The sequence below is a fragment of the Moschus berezovskii genome, chromosome 12, assembly GCF_049115385.1.
Source record: "Moschus berezovskii isolate FMDL1 chromosome 12, NW_MosBer_1.0, whole genome shotgun sequence".
NCBI classification, from domain to species: Eukaryota; Metazoa; Chordata; class Mammalia; order Artiodactyla; family Moschidae; genus Moschus; species Moschus berezovskii.
The window spans coordinates 87,913,055-87,935,982 of record NC_142471.1 but is presented as its reverse complement, the minus strand read 5'-3'; the positions used below and the strand labels follow the sequence as shown (position 1 = coordinate 87,935,982).

General features: G+C 49.9%; 1 protein-coding gene across 17 annotated transcripts in view; it reads right to left on the bottom strand.

Annotated features, from left to right (window-relative positions):
* Positions 1–5,196: 5,196 nt before the first annotated feature.
* The window catches only part of TACC2 (transforming acidic coiled-coil containing protein 2), a 232,095-nt gene continuing 214,363 nt past the window's right edge, over positions 5,197–22,928 (bottom strand). For all 17 annotated transcript variants that reach the window (XM_088842389.1, XM_088842399.1, XM_055424489.2 and 14 more), the window contains 7 exons: positions 17,700–17,843; positions 17,162–17,238; positions 15,654–15,697; positions 9,594–9,754; positions 9,267–9,373; positions 8,491–8,611; positions 5,197–5,416 (listed from right to left, as the gene is read on the bottom strand). In XM_088842389.1, the coding sequence (XP_088698515.1) occupies positions 5,351–5,416; positions 8,491–8,611; positions 9,267–9,373; positions 9,594–9,754; positions 15,654–15,697; positions 17,162–17,238; positions 17,700–17,843 (720 nt within the window). In that variant the 3' untranslated portion in view covers positions 5,197–5,350. The remainder of the gene's footprint in view (positions 5,417–8,490; positions 8,612–9,266; positions 9,374–9,593; positions 9,755–15,653; positions 15,698–17,161; positions 17,239–17,699; positions 17,844–22,928) is intronic.

The window sequence follows — 22,928 nt, the reverse complement described above, 5'->3', positions numbered from 1 at the left end:
TTTCTCTGTGGGTCAAGGTTCCATCTCGGCAGAAGTTTGTCTGCAAATAAGCAGATTCACTCCCTCGCTGTGGCTCCCTTTGATCCACCCAAACTTTCCCCAGTCACCTGTCCCTGGAGTGCAGGGCCCCATGTAAGATTTCAGTTTAGGTTTGAAAGATCTAGCAATGCCACTCACTCCACTATGGGCCACACCCCTCGATGCTCTCAGGTACCACTTCCTAGGGCACAGAAAACAGGCCCTTGGGCGCCCTCTGGTGTCCACCCTCAGAAAGCATCCCAGGGTGGCACACTTCTCTGTCCATTAACAGGAACCCTGGCCTTGGCTGTGTACATCATTTCCTCCAGTTCTAAGCTCGAGCATCCAGGGCCTTCAGCCTACCTGAACGTCCTCTTTACACACATCTCTCCACAAATCTTGGGAGCTGAGTTACTAGCCAAAGTCAAAAACAACAAATACAAATAAATGGAGGCCCCCACAGCATGCTTCCCTAAGGGCTTTAGACAGCAACTGAACAACAAATGCTTCCCTAAAGCTCTTTTGTGGTGGTGTCCAGTTGCTTGGATGTGTATTGACCCAGCCCCATGGGCCCAGACAAGTTAGAAATCCCAAGACTTCGGTGGTCCCAAGACTTCACATCAGGGGCTCAGATACCAAACCTTACTGAGCACAGCTCTGAGCTACAACCACATTGTACCAAAATCTCCCATGCCATAGTGACAGGATTCCAGTGTGATATCCACTTTATTCTAGAACACTCCAGGGATGAGGAGCTCACGACCTTCCCAGAGGGTCCCAGATGGTCCATTTCAGCCACTCCATCTGGTGACTCATGTGGATAGGCTGTGGAATACCTGGAGGGGACACCTGATTTGGCTCTGGTTCTAGCACTGGCTTCCCTGATGGCTCAGATGGTAAAGAATCTGCCTGCTACGTGGGAGACCTGGGTTCGATCCCCAGGTCAGGAAGATCCCATGAAGAAGGGAATGGCAACCATTTCCAGTATTCTTGCCTGGAGAAATCCATGGACAGAGGAGCCTGGAGGGCTACAGTCTGTGGGATCACAAAGAGTTGGACATGACTGTATAAGTAACATGCACACTAGCGCTGACTAGTTCTGTGACCCTGGCCATGACTTTATCCTCCCTTGACGGAAAGCGTAGACTCAGAGCCTCTGGGGCCTGGCAGTTTGGAGCATCTAGGTCTCAGAACTTGAGCGTTGGCTCTAAAGTCTCTGGTTCTAGAAGAATCAGGGCCCTGATTGTGTGTGCAGTGGAAGACCCCATGGGTATCAGGATCAGCTGGCTCCCAAGGTATGGGGAACTGTCTGTGCACCTGGATCCAGGCCAAGGCTGGAGCCCTAAGCTAGCCAGTCCCAAGCCTGCTCACCTGGTCCTTCCCTCGGGAACCACCAAGAAGGCTCCTGTGCATGTTCCCCCCTTTCCCCCTCTACCTCCTGATTGACTCTAGTGCGCCTCCACCTGGTCCTGCTCCCCTCCTCCTGCGAACTGTAACAATGTTTTCGGTGGCAACTGTCTCCTCATCTGTTGGCCTCATCCTCCCTGAATAATAATAAAAGCCACATTTTAAAACATCAACCCTGTCCTGGGGCTTCAGGGAGGGCCCCTTGGAGGAAATGACATTAAGGATGAGCCTCAGGGGGGTAGGGATTGGCTGAGAGACACAGAGATGAGGCAGGGGTGTCAAAAGTGGAGAGAACAGCACCTGCTGGACTGGAGTGGAGGAGAATGTCCATGTAGTCAGATGGCAGGAAAGGGTGGGACCAGGGACTGGGATGTCAGAAAAGGAGCAGGGTCCAGGTCTCCTAGGGCTTGGAGGGGCCGAAGAGTCTGGGTTTTGTCTAGTCCAACCACTTTTGATCCCCAGGTTGTTATTCCCAGCTCCTAATAAACCCAAGGGCTTCCCAGTGGCTCCGTCATAAAGAATTCACCTGCAATGCAGGAGACGCGAGTTCAAACCCTGGGTGGGGAAGATCCCCTGGAGAAGGGGATGGCTACCCACTCCAGTATTCTTGCCTGGGAAATCCCATGGACAGAGGAGCCTGGCGAGCTACAGTCCATGGGGTCACTAAAGATCGGATACGACTTAGGGACTAAACAGTAAACTGTCCAAAAGACCGACTTGTGAACTCTCCAGATTCTGCCGTTGCTGTTTCAGGGAACCCAGAAGCCTGGTTGGGTGCCACCGGCCTGGGGAGGCGCCACCGGTCCCCCGACTGCAGAGGGAAGCACACAAGAGGCCAGAGCAAAGCCACTCAGGTCAGCCCAACAATGTGCATGTGGGGCTGCCCCACTGCCCTTCCCACCCACTGAAATAAACGAGCAGGCTTTTCATCGTCTGTAAAAAACAATAGTGGCGCCAGCCCAGACTCAAGGCAGAGCCACCAATCAGACAAACTAAAGAAAGGACATGAGGACCACGGCAAGCATCACAGAGCAGCCCCTGTCCCCACTTCTCCTCCCGCCACTTCCTGTCCTGACCTCCCGGGGAAGGACTCTCTCACCCTGGGGAAAAGCAATGGACTTTGCAGTCACCGAGAATCCGGAATTCAGTCTCCTGGCGGAGTGATTCAGTCAAGTTCCCCGGGTTTTTTAACCTCTCTGAGCCTCTGCTTCCTTCTTGTAAAATGGAAATAAAAATAGTTCTCATGCACCAGAATATTTCAAGGGTGAAATGAGCTAGAGGACGCTTACCTTGAGGGTGACCCCGTGGGTGCGCACGTGTCAACATCCTTCCGCCTGGCCCGTGCCCTGCGCATGCGCACACCTCCACCCTGGCTGCGTGGGGACACCCGCCTAGTCCTGCTCAATTTTTCAAGTGCAACGTCCTGGACAGCACAGAGGCTTTTCTGAGAAAGCTCGGCATCCCACAAGGGCCAAGGATTTCGTTAATAGAGCTGGTCAAGGAGTCGGGCAGCCCTGTCTGGGCTCGTCACCTCCAGTGCGGAGCAAAGTCCTGCTTTCCCAAGCCTTCCCGCAGATTCACCCGTTCCTACCTGCCGCTTCTTTCTTCCCTACTCAGAAGCCTGGAGTGGGGAGGGGCGTCGGCAGGGGGTGCAACCTGGCATGACCTCGGGCCCCTCAGATCTCACATCTAAGGGGCTAGTCCCCAGAGACGTGCCCCCTCCACTGCCAGCGACCCCTCCCGCTTTTCTTTCTCCCGCCCCATGCCCCATCCTCAGAAGGTAAGTTTAGTATCTCCTTAAAGTCAAGGCTATGGTTTTTCCAGTGGTCATGTATGGATGTGAGAGTTGGACTGTGAAGAAAGCTGATTGCCGAAGAATTGATGCTTTTGAACTGTGGTGCTGGAGAAGACTCTTGAGATCCAACCAGTCCATTCTAAAGGAGGATCAATCCTGGGTGTTCATTGGAAGGACTGATGCTAAAGCTGAAACTCCAATACTTTGGCCACCTCATGCGACGAGTTGACTCACTGGAAAAGACTCTGATGCTGGGAAAGGTTGGGGGCGGGAGGAGAAGGGGACAACCGAGAATGAGATGGCTGGATGGCATCACCGACTCTGTGGACATGAGTTTGGGTGAACTCCGGGAGTTGGTGATGGACAGGGAAGACTGGCGTGCTGTGATTCATGGGGTCGCAAAGAGTCAGACACGACTGAGTGACTGAATTGAACTGAACTGAATTAAAAGTCACCCATGAGAGCCCCAAATGAGCTCTCAGAAAAGAAAGCTGATACAAGAAGCTCAAGCTGTCAACTGACTTGGCAAATTGAAGTTCTAAAAGACGCTGAGATCTCAAAGGTTGCAATGCCAGGAGGTCAGGTGCTGGCTTCCCCTGTTCCTCCAGCAAAGCCAAGTAACTTACATGGTCCTCAGCGGGTGAACACTTGCAAGCATAGGTGTCATTATATGAGGCTTCCCAGGTGGTGCTAGTGGTAAAGAACCCGCCTACCAGTGCAGGAGATGCGAGTTCTATCCCTGGGTTGGAAAGATCCCCTGGAGGAGGGCGTGGCAACCCACTCACTCCAGTACTCTTGCCTGAAGAATCCCATGGACAGAGGAGCCTGGTGGGCTAAAATCCATAGGGCTGCAAAGAGCTAGACACGACTAAACCGACTTGGCACATGCATGTGGCATTATATACACCAAGTGTAGGAAAAAAGTGGCTGATCCCAACCCACAGGGGTCCCCGAGGCCAGGCATTCCCCACGGTGGCCCCGTGGGCAGGTATAGTGAGGTGGCCAAGCTGGAGGGTAGCCTTCGACTTCTGGTCTCCAGAACTGTGAGAGAAACTTCTGTTGTTTAAGCTGTAAAGTGATTTGTGATGGCCATCCTGGGAAACTGGACACCTCCCCGACCCCTTTCCACCCCGTATATACCATCCCTCCAACCTGGGATCCCTGGGAAGGTCAGGAGTAATTAGAGAATCTAACTGCCAATATCCCTCATTTAATCTCCAAAGTGGCCTAATTATCTGTCACCCATGGTAAATTGCCCACCTTTTCCTATTCCCCTGGACAGGAATGGACATTTCAGGGTTGATCTGCACAGACTAAAGGAATGAGCAGGAAGAGTGACTGCCTGCTGCTTCTTTGAGCCAATAAAGGGAAATAGATTTTGTCCTCTAAAGTCAAAGAGAAATTTGTAAAAAACAAAGTCCAAGCTAATTTAATACACTCAATTAATTATTAAGTAGCAAGTCAATATTCCTCAATTGTTCCATCTTACAGACACAGCCATGATAACAAAGGAAACATTAAATCTGTGGCCAAAAAAAGTGAGCCTAGATAAAGAGAGCAAAAGGCTAAATCTGATATGATTTAACAAAGGCAAGAAAAGACCCAACCCTTCCCAGAAAATAAATCATAGCCACACTTATTGCCAAGATCCAAAGAAAAAAATTTATTTACAATAGAGAATTTTATTTGAAACATGCATTTTTCTTTTTTCTTTTTTTTTAAACAAATCAGCAAATGCAGATCAAGTTTACACTCCTTAAGGCAAGAGTCCCTTTGCAAGCTGTACATGATCATATTAAATCCAAAAGCCGCTCACCCTGGAAACTCATGTACAAAGGGCAAGGCCAAGGTCAGCGATGTGTCTTTTATTAGAGAATCAGACAATCTCCCTGATACAGGAACTCTGAGGTCAACTTGCTATGAATTATACTAGGAAAATGCAAACCAATAGCAAGAAATTCTGATAGTCTCCTTAGTACTGCATACAATCAAATCAACTTTATTTAGAAAGGAAATACAGTAGTGCATACGAAAAAGTGAAAACAGAACCTGTCCACATAACCGGAGGGACAGCAGTGTGCCGACGGTCATATTGCACGCAACGGTCAAGTCCAAACATTTGGTTCAGAGTTAGCTTTTCCCCATTTTGGCAATCAGTTCATCACAAATCTTGGTAAGTTCTTCGATCTCTTTATTCTGCAAGTGAGGACAAAAAAAGAGGTTGCTGAAATCTCCTGGTTGTTGGAAATCAAGCCAATCAGAATGGTCACCGGGCTTTTTAGTGTCCTCCGGGCTGACTGGTCCCCCTGAGGATATCTAAAGAGCAAAAGAAATGACCTGGAGCCAAATAATCTGTACATCCCAGTTCTAGCTGTGTGACCTTGGACAAGTTACACAACCTCTCTGAGCCTTGAGTTTCCTTATCTCAAAAGTGTGGATGATAATATCCGTCTCTCTCAGAATTAAGTGAGGTAAGAAATGTCAAGCTCCCTAGCACATTGACCAGCACAGAGTAATGGCTTAACCAGCATTCATCTTCTTCTGCTTATTTGCCTCCAAGGCTGTGGGCACAAAAGGGTGGTCTGCAGTGAGCTCTTTGGTGGCTTTTTTTGAGAAATGCCACCAGCGGGGTTAAGCAATTCTACTTGGATGGGACCCCTAGCATTATTCAGAGGATGCCAAGTGAGGCGGTGCTGTGGATACAGGGCGTGTGGAGAGGGGCGAGGGCAGCCGCAGAACATCTTCAGGGGCTTCTTGGGCCATACCCTGCGCATCCTCTGAAGCCCCATCAGGAGGAGCCAACCACGTGTTCATCTTACACCAGAGATCTTCAACACTGTCCGTTCTCCAGCAACAGGCACCCAACGGGGTGGCACCTCCATGTGGACAGTGGTGACTTTGCTCTCAGATGGACCAAATGCCATGCCTGATGCCCATCTGGCTCAGCAGCCAGTCTTGACGGGTCCTCTCCAACGGAGCGAGACCTTTCTGTATCCCTGGAACATGGTGCAGCCAGCTTTCCCTGAGGTCCCCATGGAAGGCAAGTCTTAAGTCACAAGGCTGTGCTCTGAGGCTGCACTGAGGCCCTTCTCTAGAAAGCTCCAGGCCTCCTAAGACACGGTCCAGCTGGGAGGCACGTGCCCTGGGTACCCGGGCTGGGCTCCAGGTGCCACTCATTGCTGAGCCGATGCTCTGGAGGAATCCGGCCTCCTTAGCTGAGGAGGTTCAGTCCTGGCTGCAGTCCCCACGGGGAGACAGCTCTGCCAGGAATATCACCTTGGCCCAGCTCCCGCCTCAAGTCCTGGGCTCTCGGAAGCACTGAAATGCCTGTTGGGGGATGGATTCCGCGTGGGATGCAGGACAAGCCACTAATCCTGGAATTCCTGTCATCACCGCTTGGGCTGCTCGCAGTGATGCTTCATCAAACTGGAGCACTTTTGGCACATGCCGGTCACCGTGCAAACCCAGCACAGGCCCTGGATTACGCTCCGTTCTCATCATAGTCTTTTAACGGAAGCCATTATTATACCCCTACTTTTCAGTGAGGAGAATGAGGCTCAGAGAGGTTAAGCGTTTGTGCGTATGGTCACACAGTTGGTCAGACACAGCAAACTGGAAACACAATTCCCGTCAGCCTGGTTCCTAACAGCCTGGCTATTTCACGTGTTAGGCACAACGCCCAGTGACTGGTGACGCAGGGGCACGAGCAGACCCGCTAGCTGTGGATTCCTGCAGGTTCTCCAAGCTCTATCCCGGCACCGTCAGCCACCAGCCAGGAACCTGCCCTATCACGGAGCTCAGCTCAGCAGCCACAAGTCCCAGGTCCTTTATCAAGTCCCAACTGGGCGAAATGCCCAATGCCTTCACCTAAGAGCTGCCTGGGCTGGGGGATGGGGACATAATGCTTCTGAATCTCCTGAAACCAGAGACCACCCCCTCCATATCACGCGGAGCCCTTTAGGGATGAACTCATGTGGTTGACCCACTCCTCCTGAGTTTCAGTTTAAGACAAAATTATGTTTGCAGATACATTTTTTTTTCCTGTTATCCAAATCAGTGCCAAGCTTACTTGCTTTCTTCCTTGTCTTCTAGTTTGCCAGAAAACCTAACATCCATCACCTTCACTTTGCAACTATAATTATCTGAACAGGCCAGGTGCCTTTAAAGCATCTCTCCTCATTCTGGTTTTAGCTCTATTGTTCTAGCTAATATCATGATGCAATTTAAATACTATCATACCCTGATGGAAACAAGAGGGAACAACTTCACACCTTCAAGATAGCCCGGTTTAGTTCCCCAGCGTTACAAACCTAGAAACCATGGTAAAGTGCCAGGCCTGCTGAGGGGCAGGATGGACGGCAGGGAGCTGTGGGGACCTGAATCTCCTGAGTTCTGAGCTCTTTCCCCGAGACCGTATAGGGGATGTGAGAGGTGGTATCTGCCCACTGCAGAGGTTAGTACTGCTTGGCCCAGAACTCCTGGGGCCCAGCCAGCCACCCTGGAAGCCACCTGGGTGCTTCGAGGGGAGCAGAAGCCATTTGGGAGACAAACTGGACTCCTGATGCCACCTATCTTTAAAGTACCCCCACCAATGTCCATCAAGACCCCAGTGCATGAGAAGCGCTGTTACTCCCAGTCACTGGGCCCTCGATGACCATCCTGGGGCTCAGTACATCAACCAGAATGGGGGTGCATGTCTGGAAATCCAGGGAGGAAGCCTGACTGGCGCACATTCACTCAGAATCAGCCTCACGACTTTCCTGGGTGAGAGAGGCTTCTCTGTAGGACCCCCAGGGAGTTGGTGTGTAAGGTGATCCAAGCCCTTGACTGGACATCAGGAAATCTGGGCGCGAGCTGAGAATCCTCAGGAGTGCCCCCCGCTAATCCACAGGAGTCTGAGGACACCTGGGGGCCCTTCTGACCCTGGCACTGCCCATGTTCTGCAGGTGTCTCTGCCCAGGGCATTGCCTGTTGGACACCATCCTGCTCGCTGGGTGCAGGTTAATATGCCTTGCACACCGTAGCTACTGAGCAAACATCTGACGAATAAATGAATGTTGAAAAGGAATGGAAAATGACAGTTCCAGGGAAGGCAGAAAGGGAGCCAGTCTCAGGGCTGGGTTAACCTAGAGGGAGGGCAAAGCCATGCCCATGAAGCATGAACCTGCCCCAGGAGTGCCTGACATGTGGCCCAGAGTGAGATGCCACTCTGTGTGTCTGAGCCTCTGGCCAGCCCTGCCCCCTTGGAGGCAGCAACCTCAGCCTGTTACCTTCTGCTCCAGTGTTCTTTCCAGAGCGTCCACTCGCAGCTGCTCCTTCCGTAGGCTGGCCTGGTAGGCAGCCTGTTCCTGCTGGGCCTTGCCCCGGACTTGAGCGATCTCGGCGTTGGCCCTGCAGGAATGGGTTGGGGATGGGCTTCAGAGATGATCACTCTTCCCTGGAGATGCCTCCCACCCTCTTCCTCCCCAGTCTGGGTAATGCGCTTGCTCAGTTGCTTCATTCGTGTCCGACTCTGCGACCCCATGGACTGTAGCCCCCCAGGCCCCTCTGTCCATGGGATTCTCCAGGCAAGAATACTGGAGTGGGTCGCCATGCCCTCCTCCAGGGGATCTTCCTGACCCAGGGATTGAACCTGCGTCTCCTATGTCTCCTGCATTGGCAGATGGGTTCTTTATCACTAGTGTCACCCGGGAAGCCCTTCAAATCTGGGCAGGGGGAACCAACCAGCTGGCTTCAGCTCCCTCCAATGGGGCCCTGAGCACAGGAGCCCATGAGAACCCCCATCCCTGTGATGCCCGGTGCTTGCAGGGGCTGCGCTGGCAACTGCAACACGCACCCCTCACTTATCAAGACGGACACTGATGGAGGGTGCGTGATCTTACACTGTATAGAAAACGCAGCCGGACCATCCACTCAGCTGTGGGAGTGGGACTGGGATTCATTCACGATCCCAAGGCGACGGCAGGGGTGCCAGGGAGCTCCCAGCCAGCCTTGGCCGGGGCTAGCCACTGAGGGGCCCTTGGGAGCAGACTCCGGGCGGCCTTACCTGTCCAGCTTCTCCTCCGCGTGGACCTTCAGCGCCTGGTACCTCTGTTCCTCCTTCTTCACTCGAGACAGGTACTCTTGTGCACACTTCTTCAGCACCTCTTCATTCTGACAGCGATGGAGCATGGGGGTCAAGCCCGCAGAAGAAAATCCAAGGAGGGCTGGGGACCCCGAGGGCTCACGGATGTGGGTGTAACCCCTGACCGCCAAGTCCTACCCCCCCATCCAGCAAGGATGGCCTTCCAGAGTGCCCCCACGATCCTCCCAACCCGCGCCACCTCCCCTACCACGCGGATCTCGCCCTCCCTCCCCGCGAACACCTACACACCTTGCGGAAGCCCTCCAGGACCTCCTTCATCTTCTCGTATCTCCTGAAGAGATCGGCCAGAGACTTCTCCACGGAGTTCAGGTCGGCCAGCGCTTGCTCCTTCTCCAGGACCAGCTGCTGGACGGTCTGGTGGGAGACCGACTTCTCCCTCTGTTCGTCCTCTGGTGGGAGACACAAGGAACACAATGATGGAACCCACAGCTTCTGGACCTGGTCTCGGGGGCCAGCAGAGGCCTCAGGTGCAGCTCAAGTCTAGCCTGTGGGCCATCTGGGACCTCGGCTTTCAGTTGACACAAACCCGCTCCCTCGAGCCCACCCAGACTCTGCCTCTAAAGGAACTGGCTCCAGCATCCCAGACCTGGGCCTGTGCCACATTAGATGGGATGGAAATGAACCAGTATCGTTTAACCTGATCACTGCAGCCCCTTAAACTACCTTGGAGACCCTGCTGATTCTATTTGGTTGCGGATAGCATAAGGACCAATGCATAAGGTAAAAAAGAAAACATCACTCCTGAATTGGGTGTTGAGCCAGAATAAAATGTGCTGTAGATTGAACTTCTTAAGCGTGATGAAGCTAAAGAGATGGGCATTGGAAAAGAAAAAGGCTTCTTCATCCTTAAAACATCCCATGAACCCCAAGCCCACATAACCACAGCCCTGAAATCTTACTCCACACAAAAACGGCCATTTCTTTTGATACGGCGAGTGTCTTCTTTAATTCCCAGGAAAATGGAGCTATTTCTGTCAGAGTGACTTTCCCAGTGTTGCACAAAACAATGAAATCCTGGCCCAGTCTGGAGTGGCTGATCCTGGTGGCATGCTCTGTACACTAGTCTGTCATTGGTCTACATGGGCAAGGAGCCACTTGCTCTGGTCGGTCTGGAACTTTGCTGGCAGCAGAGAGTCAGTAGAGGGGAGCACCCTTGCTTGGAGCTCCTGTCCGTCCTCAGGTCACCTGGGGGGGCGCCTGGGCTGGAGGATGGACAGCAGCCATCCACGATGACACCGTCATGGCAGAGCAGCTGCCTGTGTGTACTGGGCTCCTGCACATGTCAGGCGCGGGACTGACTGTCCTCTTGACTGTCCTCAGCCAGCACCCGGCAGTCAGTCTCGGCTTTAAGAAGTCCAAACTGGGTCAACCCCTCCTCCCAGGGGCCCCCCTTTGCACTGGAATAAACCCCCACCCCACACGCTCTCTGCTCTCAGCACTGCTATGACTCTGCTGGGAAAGCCGACCTGGAGCTCCCCATGGCCCCACCTCGCTGAGACACCTTTCCTGAACCCACGTGGGAAACGCCTCATCTCCATGCCCAGCATGGGCTTCCCTGGTGGCTCCGTGATAAAAGAACCTGCCTGCCAATGCAGGAGCTGCAGGTTCGATCCCTGGGTCAGGAAGATCCCCTGGAGAAGGAAATGGCAACCCACTCCAGTATTCTTTTCTGGTAAATCCCACGGACAGAGGAGCCTGGCAGATTACACACAGTCCCCAGAGCCACGAAAGAGTGGGGCACACTGAGCGACAGAGCACCATGTCCAGCCGTGACCACTCCTTATCGTTATCCCAGACGTGTGGGTGTGCACATGCTCGTATAAAGAGTACACACTCCATGAGGGCAGGGTCCTGTGAGTCCATTCTGTCCACGGCTCTGTCGCAGGCCCAGAATAGGGCCTGACTCACAGGACACTGCAACACACGCCTGCTGTCGTGCAGTGAATGCATGAGCAGGGCTGCCCGAGGCCGAACTCCAATCTCCCGCTCAAGAGAAGCTGAGTCCCTTGCTCACTCAGGATGCAACAGAGCCAGAACCAGACCCAAGGCTGTGCTTGCAACTGCGTCTCTACGTGGGCCTCTTACTAACGCAACTGGAAGGATCAGTTCAGTTCAGTCGCTCAGTTGTGTCCAACTCTTCGAGACGCCCTGGACCACAGCACGCCAGGCCTCCCTGTCCATCACCAACCCCCGGAATCTACTCAAACTCTTCTCCATTGAGTCGGTGATGCCATCCAACCATCTCATCCTCTGTTGCCCCCTTCTACTCCTGCCCTCAATCTTTCCCAGCATCAGGGTCTTTTCCAATGAGTCAGCTCTTCGCATCAGGTGGCCAAAGTATTAGAGTTTCAGCTTCAACATCAGTCCTTCCAATGGAAGGATGGAGCTCCCTTAAAAGTGGGGAGATGTTGCTTTGGGTTCTTTCCCCTTAGATTCTCGATAGATGGGCACCTTTCTGTATCCCGATGTCAGGCATTTTCCTGTCTGTGTGTGGACAAGAGTGAAGAGCACAGAACAGGGACCACATTGTGGTTTCGGCTCCAGCCCTGACCGTAAACTTGCTCAAAGTCCTCACTTTAGGTCCCAGGGCCTCAGTTCCAAAATGAGGGGCTTTGCACATGTGAGCGTGCACCCTGAACAGCTGGGAGCTTGTTCAAACACAGGAGACTGAGCCCACCCAGGGGGGTCTGACTCAGTCACTCTGTGGTGGGATCTGTGTGTGTGACAAGGTCCCCAGTGATGCTGAGACAGTCCAGGGACGTCTGGAGAACCCCAGGCTGGGAAGGTGCCTAAGGTCCTGCCTCTTAAGAGTTTCTCCACCCAGGGCAGCGGTGAAGAACCAGGAGCCAGTCTGACAGCCCACGTCCCAGTCCTGGCTCTGATAATTCCTGGCAGTGCGACCTTGGGCAGAGTTTTTCAGCTCTGTCCTCCACATCTGAAACACGGGATGAGAGGATATGTCTATGGCATTTGGGGAAGATTAATATAAAGCCCTCAACATATAGTAAAAACTCAGTATCAGCGCTCCGTTATCAACAGCATCACTATCTCCCTGAACTGCTATGATGTCAAGTTGCAGGAACCCACAAAGGGGTAGCTTTTGAACATATAGTGAGACCAGAACCACCGACAATCTGCTTGCTACATCTAGACTCCTAAAAGAAAGGGCACTTCAAAGTTCCACCAGTAACCAAATGCTTGTTTTTATTCTTTGAATTTTAGCTGCTTCCTTAGTTCTCAGCAAGCTGTATAATACACATTCTGGGCTGGTTTCAGGCCATGTATACATTTCACTTGGCTTGGTAAAGGAGTCATTTATCAAACGGAATCCATCTGATTTCCTGGATCTGAGATTAGACTGCCTCAGGCTTCCTTTCTTCCTCCCCCCACCACAACCCTTGTAAAAATAGAATTTCCCTGTTCCCAGGAGACCAAAAAGGAGAGAATGCTTCACACATCTTTTTTTGTAAATGACAAATGCTGCTAGGTTCTTCAAATCAGGAAATCAGCTCAAAACCCAAGATGTTCTAGACACCACAGTAAAACAATGGCCCTGGAGGTTTTTTGGCTTTTTCAGGCAAAACACTATAAAACCATGTGGGGAATGCAGCCAAAACACAAAAGCAAAAGTAACAAAACTAGAAAAACAAACAAATAAGGGTTGCAATGGGTGGGTGTCAAATTAGGTGAAAAAGCATTTACTTACCAGGCTTGCCTGTTTGTTTTGCAAGCAAAGGGCAAGAAGCAACAGAAAATGGAAGCAAAACAGATAATCAGGGCAGTTGTTAGGAAAGCAGGATAAAAAAAAAAAAATCAGTCGCAACAACCTGGAATGCAGAAAGCACAGAAATCCCTTTCCGTTCTGAATTCTGAACAGTCGATATTTGATCTTAACGAAATATAGTCTCTTTAGTGTCATATGATGAGAATGAGCAGTGATGGCAGGACAGATGTTACGCTGACACAGAGCATTCGTAAAGGTTAAACGGAAGCCAGGGAGCCAGGCGGGAGCCAGCAAGGGCTAGTGGAGGTGGAGCGGAAGCTGGTTTTCACCTCAGAATGCTGTTACATTTATTCTGGGCCCTGCACTGCCCAGCTCTCTGAGTTTGCCCTTCCATGAGGAAGGCTGGGCGGGTGAGTGGGAAAGAGAAGGAAGAGGCAGGATCCAGATGAGAAACTGGGTGGGTTTCCTGCTCAGAAAGGCGGCAGGTCCCGCCCACAGCTACAGTGGGTCCCAGCCGAGCTGCAGCCCCACGCTGTCCTCGGCAAGGACGAGGGCCCTGAAATCGACAGAGGCCCCAGTCGGCGACCTGCAGTAAGGACTGATGGATGACACGCACAGACAGTGCCCCGATGAGACCCGCTCTGGGAACGTGGGTGGGGAAGAGGACAGTGAGTGGCAGCGGGGACACACGAAGGGGCGCCACCAGAGTGACAGCGCTGCTTCCAGCCGGGGGTGCTGGGGGGCTGGGAGAGCCACCGCAAGAGTGCTCAAGCACCCCCAACCTGGAAATCGCTCAAAGCGGGTGATCTTAGAGCTGGGAGATGGACCCTCAGGTCAAACACACCAGGTCTCTTGGGAGGGGAGAGGGTTGGGTGTGTGTGGCCTTAATGCCTGGAGTCAGGGTTCCACACGCTCCTGAGATGGTCTAGAACTGAAAACACTGTTCTAACGACTGTCACCTGCAGATACACAGCAAGAAAAGCATCAGAGGGGAATAAGCTTCCTGTCCCCACTACGGTGACCACGTAAGGACAGGCCACTTACATCAACTAGAGATTCTGACTCATGTCAGTTTTCAAGAGGGAAATGTCAGCTTCTATCAAACTGCCCATCGAGCAAGTAAGTTAGGTTGCTGTGGGCAGCCTGCTGTCAGGGCAAAGGCTCACGTTCTCTTCAACACTGGCCTAACCATCATCGTCAAGAATAAAAATAAAAAAGTATGACTCCAAGGTATGGAAGGATGTTTCTAGATGAGCCAGGTAGGTCTGAGTGATGCTTTCACGTCCCGACTCCAGGAGGTGGAAAGGTCTCATTCAGCTCACTAAACACTGTATATTGGAAGATATAAATGCTTCCTTCTGACTACTTTCAGCAGCAGCTTCAGTTCCAAGAGTTTTTCTTTAATCTCATCCATATGTATCCATAAATTTTTATGCCCATTTAACAAAGAGATTCATTTAATAGAAAGCATACACCATGAGGCTGATCCTTAAAAAAGATCCCAATGGGCTTTCCCCTGAGCTCTAGGAGAAATGGCCTTTATTATAATAAACCAAAACGAAAGCTTTTTTGAAAGGAAAGCACTCAATAGGCAGCTTCTTCAGTGTTCCCAAAGCTCCTGTCATGTTTATCTTGGGACAAAAGCTAGAGGTATGGTATGACTCATATGCTGAGAAGTCATCAGTTGCAACAAGCATCAAGTTGGGACACAGAAACTGTGGTCTGCAGTGAGCACATGTCCTTAGGAGTAAAAAAAAAAATTAAATCCAGTATCATGGACCTAAACAAATGAATAAACAAGCAAAAATTCCACACCTGACCCCCAGAGTCTTAACAGCATTTCTGAATAGTGATCATCAGTGAAAAATCTTGGGCTTGGCACTTCTGCAAGATCTTTTCTCAATTTTTCTTTAAAATCAGAAGAGCCAGTTACTTGAGGTCTGATTACTTGAGGCCTTCTTTTATTGCAGGCCAAAGTAATCTGTCAGTACTGGCTGCCAGGGATGCTGTGTTAAGACAGATTCTGAGGCGGTATCCAATCTCAGGAAGAAAGAGCAGTGATCAGTTAACAGGGACAGGCAGCTGGGCTGTCACATGTTCTAATATGCCTTGTCCTGGACCCTGTGTAAAGGCCAGTGGGGTATTTTTTTTTTCAACTTGCATCTAATCTATATTAGGGTTCAGTGATTTGATGTTAGAGATCTAATTCTCTCTCATGAGCAAATAAGCCTCCAAACATCCTAGGAACAAACCCCAATCTTTTGGTTGGGGTTGGGCCCCCATGAGGTGGACTATCCTGGCTGGGTCAAATGGTGACCATCAAGGTGATGGCCATGGCTCCCCACTGCATACTAAGGGATGTGCGGGCAGGTGTTTCCAGGAGGTCCCCAGACTCACTGCCTGTGGCAGAGCCTTGTTCTGGGAGGCTCTGGTCCCTCCCTAAAAGGCTTCACGCTCTAAGAGGAGCCTGAGAGGAACACACTCTGGGTCTCTATCTTCAAAGCCCTCCCCACAGTTCAGAAACCTCAGGGCGGGCCTGAGCGCCTGCCAGTGAGGACACTCACCTATCATCTGGGCAATGGTCTTCTCATACTCGGCCACTATTTTCCTGTAAGAGAAGTGGAAACAGGTTGGTACTAGGACCACACAAGGGTTTTTACTTTCACATGAGTGCCCATGCGCTGGACATCAAGAGGACAAGAGGCCAAGTCTTATGGGTCCCAGGTGGCTCAAAGGTCGAGGGTCCCCTCCAACCTCAGCCCTCTCCTTGCACACCTAGGTAGGTTCACGCTCCTAGTGCACGACTCTGAACACACCACTCCCTTGTATAACACAAAACAGTCTGTGTCTCTCCACTGCCCACTGAGAAAAAAATAAGGCTAAAACTTCAGTCTGACAGTCGAAGCCTTCTGCAACCTAGGCCTGTTCTTCATCAATTGTACCTCCTTCCATGCCATCCTGTGAACACAGTGGTTCAATGACAGCAAATGATTTCTTACCTGCTCTGAGCTTTCTTACCTCTGTGGCCTTAAACATGGTTGTTCACTTCCCCTCTATCTCCACCTGTCAGAATCTGTTTTTCAAGGTCCAATTCAAATGCTTTCTCCTCCAAGAAGTCTTCCCTGATTTCTCTTTAGAACCCAAGAACATTTTATTTTTTAATTTGGCTTTGGTCAAGTCACTTAACCTCTCTGAGGCTTTAAATGGAGCTGACCATCCCCTTAAGGGCTGTGGGGAGAAACAGATCATGTGTCTCTAGTCAAAAGCACGGTGCTTGGCACACAGTAGATGCTTCCCATGTGGTAGACATCACACTTCTATGACTATATGCAGAAAATGAAAATAAATCACTCAAGTGAAATTTGGAAGACACCCTAAATGTTTAACCATTGAGACTGGTGAAATTAATTGTATTAGACCCTCACAAAGACTGTCAAACAACTGAACAATAAGATTGAGATGTATAAAAATCTGTATAAGTTATGGTAAGTTAAGAAAGAATGTAGGGTCATGTACACTTCTATACTACACTAAAGAAAAAAGGAGGTTATACTGATACCTTAACACATTTGGAATCAGAAATGCAAAAGTCTAGGAAGGATACCCCTGAAATGGTACATAGCAGCTACCTGGCTGTGGAACCAGAGGCTGAGTAAGAAGGAAATCTGTTTTTCATTGTAGGTATATTTTGTTGTTGTTCAGCCGCCAAGTTACGCCCGACTCCTTGTGACCCTATAGGCCTGCGATGCGCTAGGCTTCTCTTTCACTATCTCCTGGAGTTTACTCAAACTCATGTCGATTGAGTTGATGATGACATCCAGCCACCTCATCCTCTGCTGCCCCGTCTCCTCCGGCCCTCAATCTTGCCCAGCATCAGGGTCTTTCCCAATGAGTGCATTATTTAACTCATGCTCATGGTATTTTAATAATAGTAATATACTAAGAATCTTTGTGGAATAAAGAGTAACTTCTATAGAGGACACTGTTCACGGGGCCACACCAGTTCTAGCTGTTATCAAACCGCAGGTAAGCATTCCCCAGGTAACCAGGAAGCCCGAGTATCACAACTGACCTCATTTCCATCACTTCCCGCCTGCTTTCTTCATATTTATCTTTCCACTCTGAGACCTCTCTCTCCTTGGTTATGATCTAGTATCAGAGCGAAGAAGAGGAAAGGTTAGTCCCAGATGAGTTCATTCTGATGTGCGCAATTCACAGACTGACACAAGGAGATCTGAACAAACGTGGGATTAAAACCTGCTGCACCAAACAATTATTGTACTGAGGGAAGTTCCCCAAGCGCGACAGAAATAAGCCACACACCAGGCTTTCACAATGCCCTCGGAGAGCAACAAAAAGGTGTGTGCTTTTTTTTTGTTATAAATCAAACAAGGCCAACAAAGGCTTATTAAACAATAGTGCCCAAGATCAAAACCCACAGTTTGCTACCTATCTCTGCCGGCAATGGTCAGAGGAGAAGTTCTGTGTCCAGAGAAGCTGGCTTTGTGGGCCATGGGGACGTATGTTTATTTACAAGTGGCAGAGCGGGAGCTTTTTGCAGGCACCCAAGCTGGCCCTGCCTTCTCAGAGGCACCTGCACGCCACAGTACCTCTGCCCTGGCGATCTGGAGCGCGGAGTCCAGGTCGGGCTGCTGGAACAGAAGGCCTGCGGGTTTCTCCACCTCGGCTGTCCCGATGCGGGAATACAAGGCTGTTTTGGAGATGGAGACATCCGGTGGGTGAGCAGCTTCTCTCTGTGGAACGGTTTTTAATTTTAAAAAGTGACCATCACGCTTCTGACAGAGAGAACTGCATTCATCCTCTCACGAATGGATCGGTTGTATGGTTTTGAAACAGAGAACATCGAAAGTATGAGAAAATGCTAAGACTAATGAATGGGGGAATGCCGGATACAATCTATGGCAGTTACGGATACAATCTTTGTCTGCACAGGCTGACAAAGAGGCTGGTGGCAGAGGCCTCCCCGGCTCCCGGCCCCTGGAGTCAAGCATGTCTGGTGCCTGTTTATCACTGCTGTTTATCAGACACAGAGGCATTTAGCCATAGCGAGTATTTATCAAGGCCACCTTCCAGCAGGCACCACTTCCAAAATAAAAGCCTGACGGTGAACAATGCTGAATTCTACTCTACGTTTGCCTTGTTTTGAATAACCACAGATCTGATGGTTTTGTGAGACTGTCCACATTTCAATTTAGGGGGCATCGGTTAGCTCTCTTTGAAAGTATATAAGTCATACAAAGTTTTAAGACCAACTGTAGATGTCAAGCAATGTCACCTTCAGAGAATGAGTTTCTGGATGCCAAAAGGTAAGCATCACACTGGAGTTCAATGGTGTCAATGGGAAAATAGAAAACTGGATTACTGACAATCTCCATGTGTGTGAATGTGTGCGAATAAGACCCTCGACAAGCACTGTGATTCCCCACTGCCCACAACTGACAGTGGACTGTCACCTGGGATGAGAGGCCCACACTGACTGCTCTTCCTTTTGCACAAACGCTCAGCCGTTTCCAACACACTTGAAATGCAATGTTAGGAGCATCACCAACCAGCGCAGCAGGACTGTCAATCTAGCTCTACTGCAAAGAGACGCCAGACCAATCACACTCTCAGTCCCATTCATTAACCTCCTGGCCCGTCGTGGTTGCCAAGGCAAACCTCCACCCTGGTTACTAGAGTCTGATTCGATGCAAAGCAATGGTGGTCCAATGGGAGGAGGGCAACTGCTTCTTCCTTGGGAAATGTGTAGAAGAAACGGAGTCGTGAACAGAATTGTGATGTAGCAGAAAGAAATGTTGGGGTGGAACAGTGAGGACTTACCATATAGATGGAAGCAGAGATTAAAGAACCAATAGTAAGTGGGAAGGGAGTGACCTGGAGGTGCTTGAGCACAATCTCTTCAATCACGGGAACAGGTACACCTACCCTACCGTGGCCTCAGAGACAAGGAACCTGAAACAGCTCAGAAAACGCAGGTGGAAGCTTAATGGATAGGACTGGAGGTCACAGGGTTAGGACTAGTTAGTTGTACACACGCACGATGAATAAGTGGTTTAGCTGTCCTGGAAGCAAGCGTCTGCTGCGTGGCTGTCACACCCCAGCCTAATCTCGAGTATCTGGGTTAACTCTCACGTGGGGCCAGAACAACTGCTGCTCAAAGGGGAGCACACAGTTTTGTTCAACTAGACATCAGGGATGCCCACCCGTCAAATGGAATGCCAGGATCCTTCAGCCTCAGGCCCTAAAGGTACTCCATGGCAGGACATTTGAGCAGAACAGCTAACAGCCAGAGCTAACAGCTCTCAGGAGCAGGCAGACTGACCTCTTAGAAGAAAGAGGGTCACCAGACTGGAGGCCAGAGCCTCTCCTGTGTAGGAGTTAATCCGTGATATCTACAACGTTTTCAACATTCTGCTTGTCAAAAGGGAAACTTCTCAGGAAGTAAATGGAAAATTATAATGGCATCAAGACTCAGTACTTACATTTATCATGAAAGTTCAAAAACATAAAATTCTGAAGAGGATTAAAAAAAAATGGTTCCTATCAGTTAAATAAAATAATGTGTTCTTTGAAAAAAAAAATCAGAATAAAATTTCAAAATGGAAAGAACATCCCGGTCCCTCAGATGATGAAAACAATGAGAATCTAAATAAGATGTGGCCAAAAAGTTTCCCAGAATGAGATTCAATTCTGACTCCAAATAAACCAACTCTCTGAAGTGGAAGAGAAAAATGAATGAAAACTAATTTTACTGTACTGGGCAGAAATGAAATAAGATCAATGCAGGAATTAATGACTTTTAAGCTGCCTCATGTCCTTTGAAAAACAAGGACAAGGATGAAAAACAAAAGGATGAGCTTTCAAAGTAAATGCAAACGGTTACGCTGAAACAGTGATTCACCATCACCGGTCATCCTGTCCACCTGTGTTTTCAATAAAGAAACAATGACTTTCAGGGTCCATCTGAATTATCACCCAAGTATCTGCATGTCAATCAAATTCAAGATAGACACCCTGGTTTTCTCTTACAACCAAGGATTGCTTTAAACTGAAATTAATAGCTCTGTCTCTTCCTGATATTTTAAGATCAGACTTAGATTAAGCTGTATTTCTCTCACATAATCTCCCACTTCCTACTTTAGAGGAGCTAGGAAGCCTCCAGAATAGCAAATTAAAATGTGAAATGGCCATGACTCAAACCACATGGGACTGTGGAACTGATATCCATGCCTTCAATCCTCTCCCTCAAACCTTGATCCTTGTGGGGACTCTGGGGCACTGTCACCCTAGTGAGACCTACAGACATGCCTGGGGTCCTTCTGGCCTTGCAGCCAGGGGCTGCGGGCCCTGCCCCTCACCCGGGCTCACAGTCCCCCTCATGGCCAATCAATCCCCTGTTGCCAGGCTTACGGAAAGCTGCCACATCCAGGACCAAGGCAGGATCGCTGTCCCGGGGAACTGGGTGGCACAGCAGTGAGAGAGCATGGGAGTGGGGCCCAGGATACGAGATCGGGTCATGGGTCAAGGTCATGGAGCACAGACACCGGCTGGACGCTTGTGGGTGTCTGGGCCACACGGTGCCGGGTCAGGCAGAGAGCAGCCTCACCAGCAGCGGTGCAACCCAAGTCTGACAACGGGCGGTCTCAAGCTCAGGATGACACACAAGAGGAAGGCACTTGATATGTACCCACTCGCACAGGAGGCACCGCCAACGCCAACTGGCCACTCCATCCCAGGGTGTCAAGACACAGCCTCAGAAAAGAGGGTGGAACAAATTGAGAGAGTAGCTGACATATATACAATACTGTGTATAAAACAGAGAGTGAGTGGGAAGCTGAATAGCACAGCTCAGTGCTCTGACCTAGTCGGGTGGGATGGGCGTGAGGGGGGGAAGGGAGGCTCAAGTGGGAGGGAATATACGGATACTTATAGCTGATTCATGGTGTAGTAGAGCAGACAGCAACACAACATTGTAAAGCAATCATCCTCCAGTTAAAACATAGATGAAAAAAGCGTGCATCTAAAAAAATAAATTAAAAAATATAAAATATAATGTATTCTCCCTCCAAAAAAATAATAAAATTTCTGGGGGGAAGAAAGGCAAGGCCTCAACCCTCAACACAGGCTGCAGGTGATGACCATAAATTCTTGTTAACTGGCCAGTAAGCTGAAACCCATGTGCGAGCCCTTTGTCAACTGTTCTCCAGATGGTCCCTGTGGGTCTGGGGCATCACGTGGTTACCTGTGTGTGGGGGGGCCTGGAAACAGCAGCAGAAAGGGACCCTAGGATATCAGGCTGCTCAGCAACCAAACAATTGCCCCAGACCTGACTTCTCCTCCTCCTGCTGTGACAAGCCAGGTCTCTGCCTTCATCGGTGAGGACTCTTGCAGGAACCATATACTAGGAGTAATGCCCTTTCCTGCCCAGAGGAGCCTCTTTCTAGGACTTCCTCCAGCCCCAAAGCTTGCGATTTGTATGATCCCTGTTCCTAAGTTACCCAGATACAGCCTTCATTCTTTATATAGGGTCCCCTTCTTCCCAAAGGCCAATAGCTTTAGGGACCACAACCAGCGTCTGTTACACATACAAATGCAATCCGTCCCTGAGGCCTGCAGCCCTTGGAAAGCCATGCGGATGGGACTCCGAGGTTCTATCCATCCTGCTTCAGTGGTGAATTCAGGGCCACGGCACCGCAGAGCCAGGGACCAGTCAGACCTACCCCCAGGAGGACACCAAACTGCCAGAACCGTGTGGAAGGAAAAGCTGGAGTATGACACCCCAGCTCCTGGAGTTTCCCTCATTTCTAACCTTTTCTGACTAATGAGGAGGAGGAAACCCCACTGCAGTCCCTGGGAGGCTGGCTTTGCTGATCCTCAGTCTAAAGGGAAACGGAAGTTAAGCTGCTCCAAGGAGCGACCGGAAATCACCCCCGTCATATTTCACAATGCTTTTCATCCCCTTGGTGTGAATTTTTTCTTTTTTCATTCTGAGAGATTTCATTTTGTGTGAGCTACAGTTTAAGACCACGCTGCCAAAAAGATGGGGGCTGTGTCACTCGAAGCTGAAATATACAGGCAGCAAAAAGAGCCAATTGGATATACAGCTGCTGTTTTCTCTTCCTATATATCAACAGTTTCCAATGCACTAAGGGACTATCAAGCGTCTCACGAACAAGAAACCCAGAGGGACCTAATTGGGTTCAGGCAAATGGATCACCCTAGGGCTAATTAACTACAGAAAAGAGCATCTATTTTCCATGGGCCAAGGTCCCTAGATAATAGACTTCTTACAAAAGTGGGACAAGTTCCTACGGTGGAGGAAAATACTCCTCATACTCCAAGACCCTATGGAATCATCCTTTTAACACGCCCTTCTGGAATACGTAAGGAGGGAGCGGGTGCTGTCTCTTCAAACTACACTCAGGAGACTCACGTGACAGTATTTTCTAAACCAGAACCAGCACACGTGGTCTGAGAACAGGCTGTAACTGCCTGGGAGTCAACTGCTGGTCATCTCTGAGAAAGCAGGCAAGGGTACCACGCAGTTCCAAACACTTCATACTCAATAAAAACTACTTAGAACACGATTCTGCCACAAACTTCTGGACAAGAATAAACTGTATTCATAGTGGCCAAACTTCAAGCAATTCATTCTGTGTTTAAGCCACTAACCAAGAATATCAAGAAATAAACCTAAGGGGGAAAAATTCCTTACTGCGTAATGTATTCTAAAAATCTCATTTCACGGAAATTTAACCCAGGTTTATGGGTTGGCCACAAGAACAAGAACACCAACAGTTAGACTTTACATTCTTGTC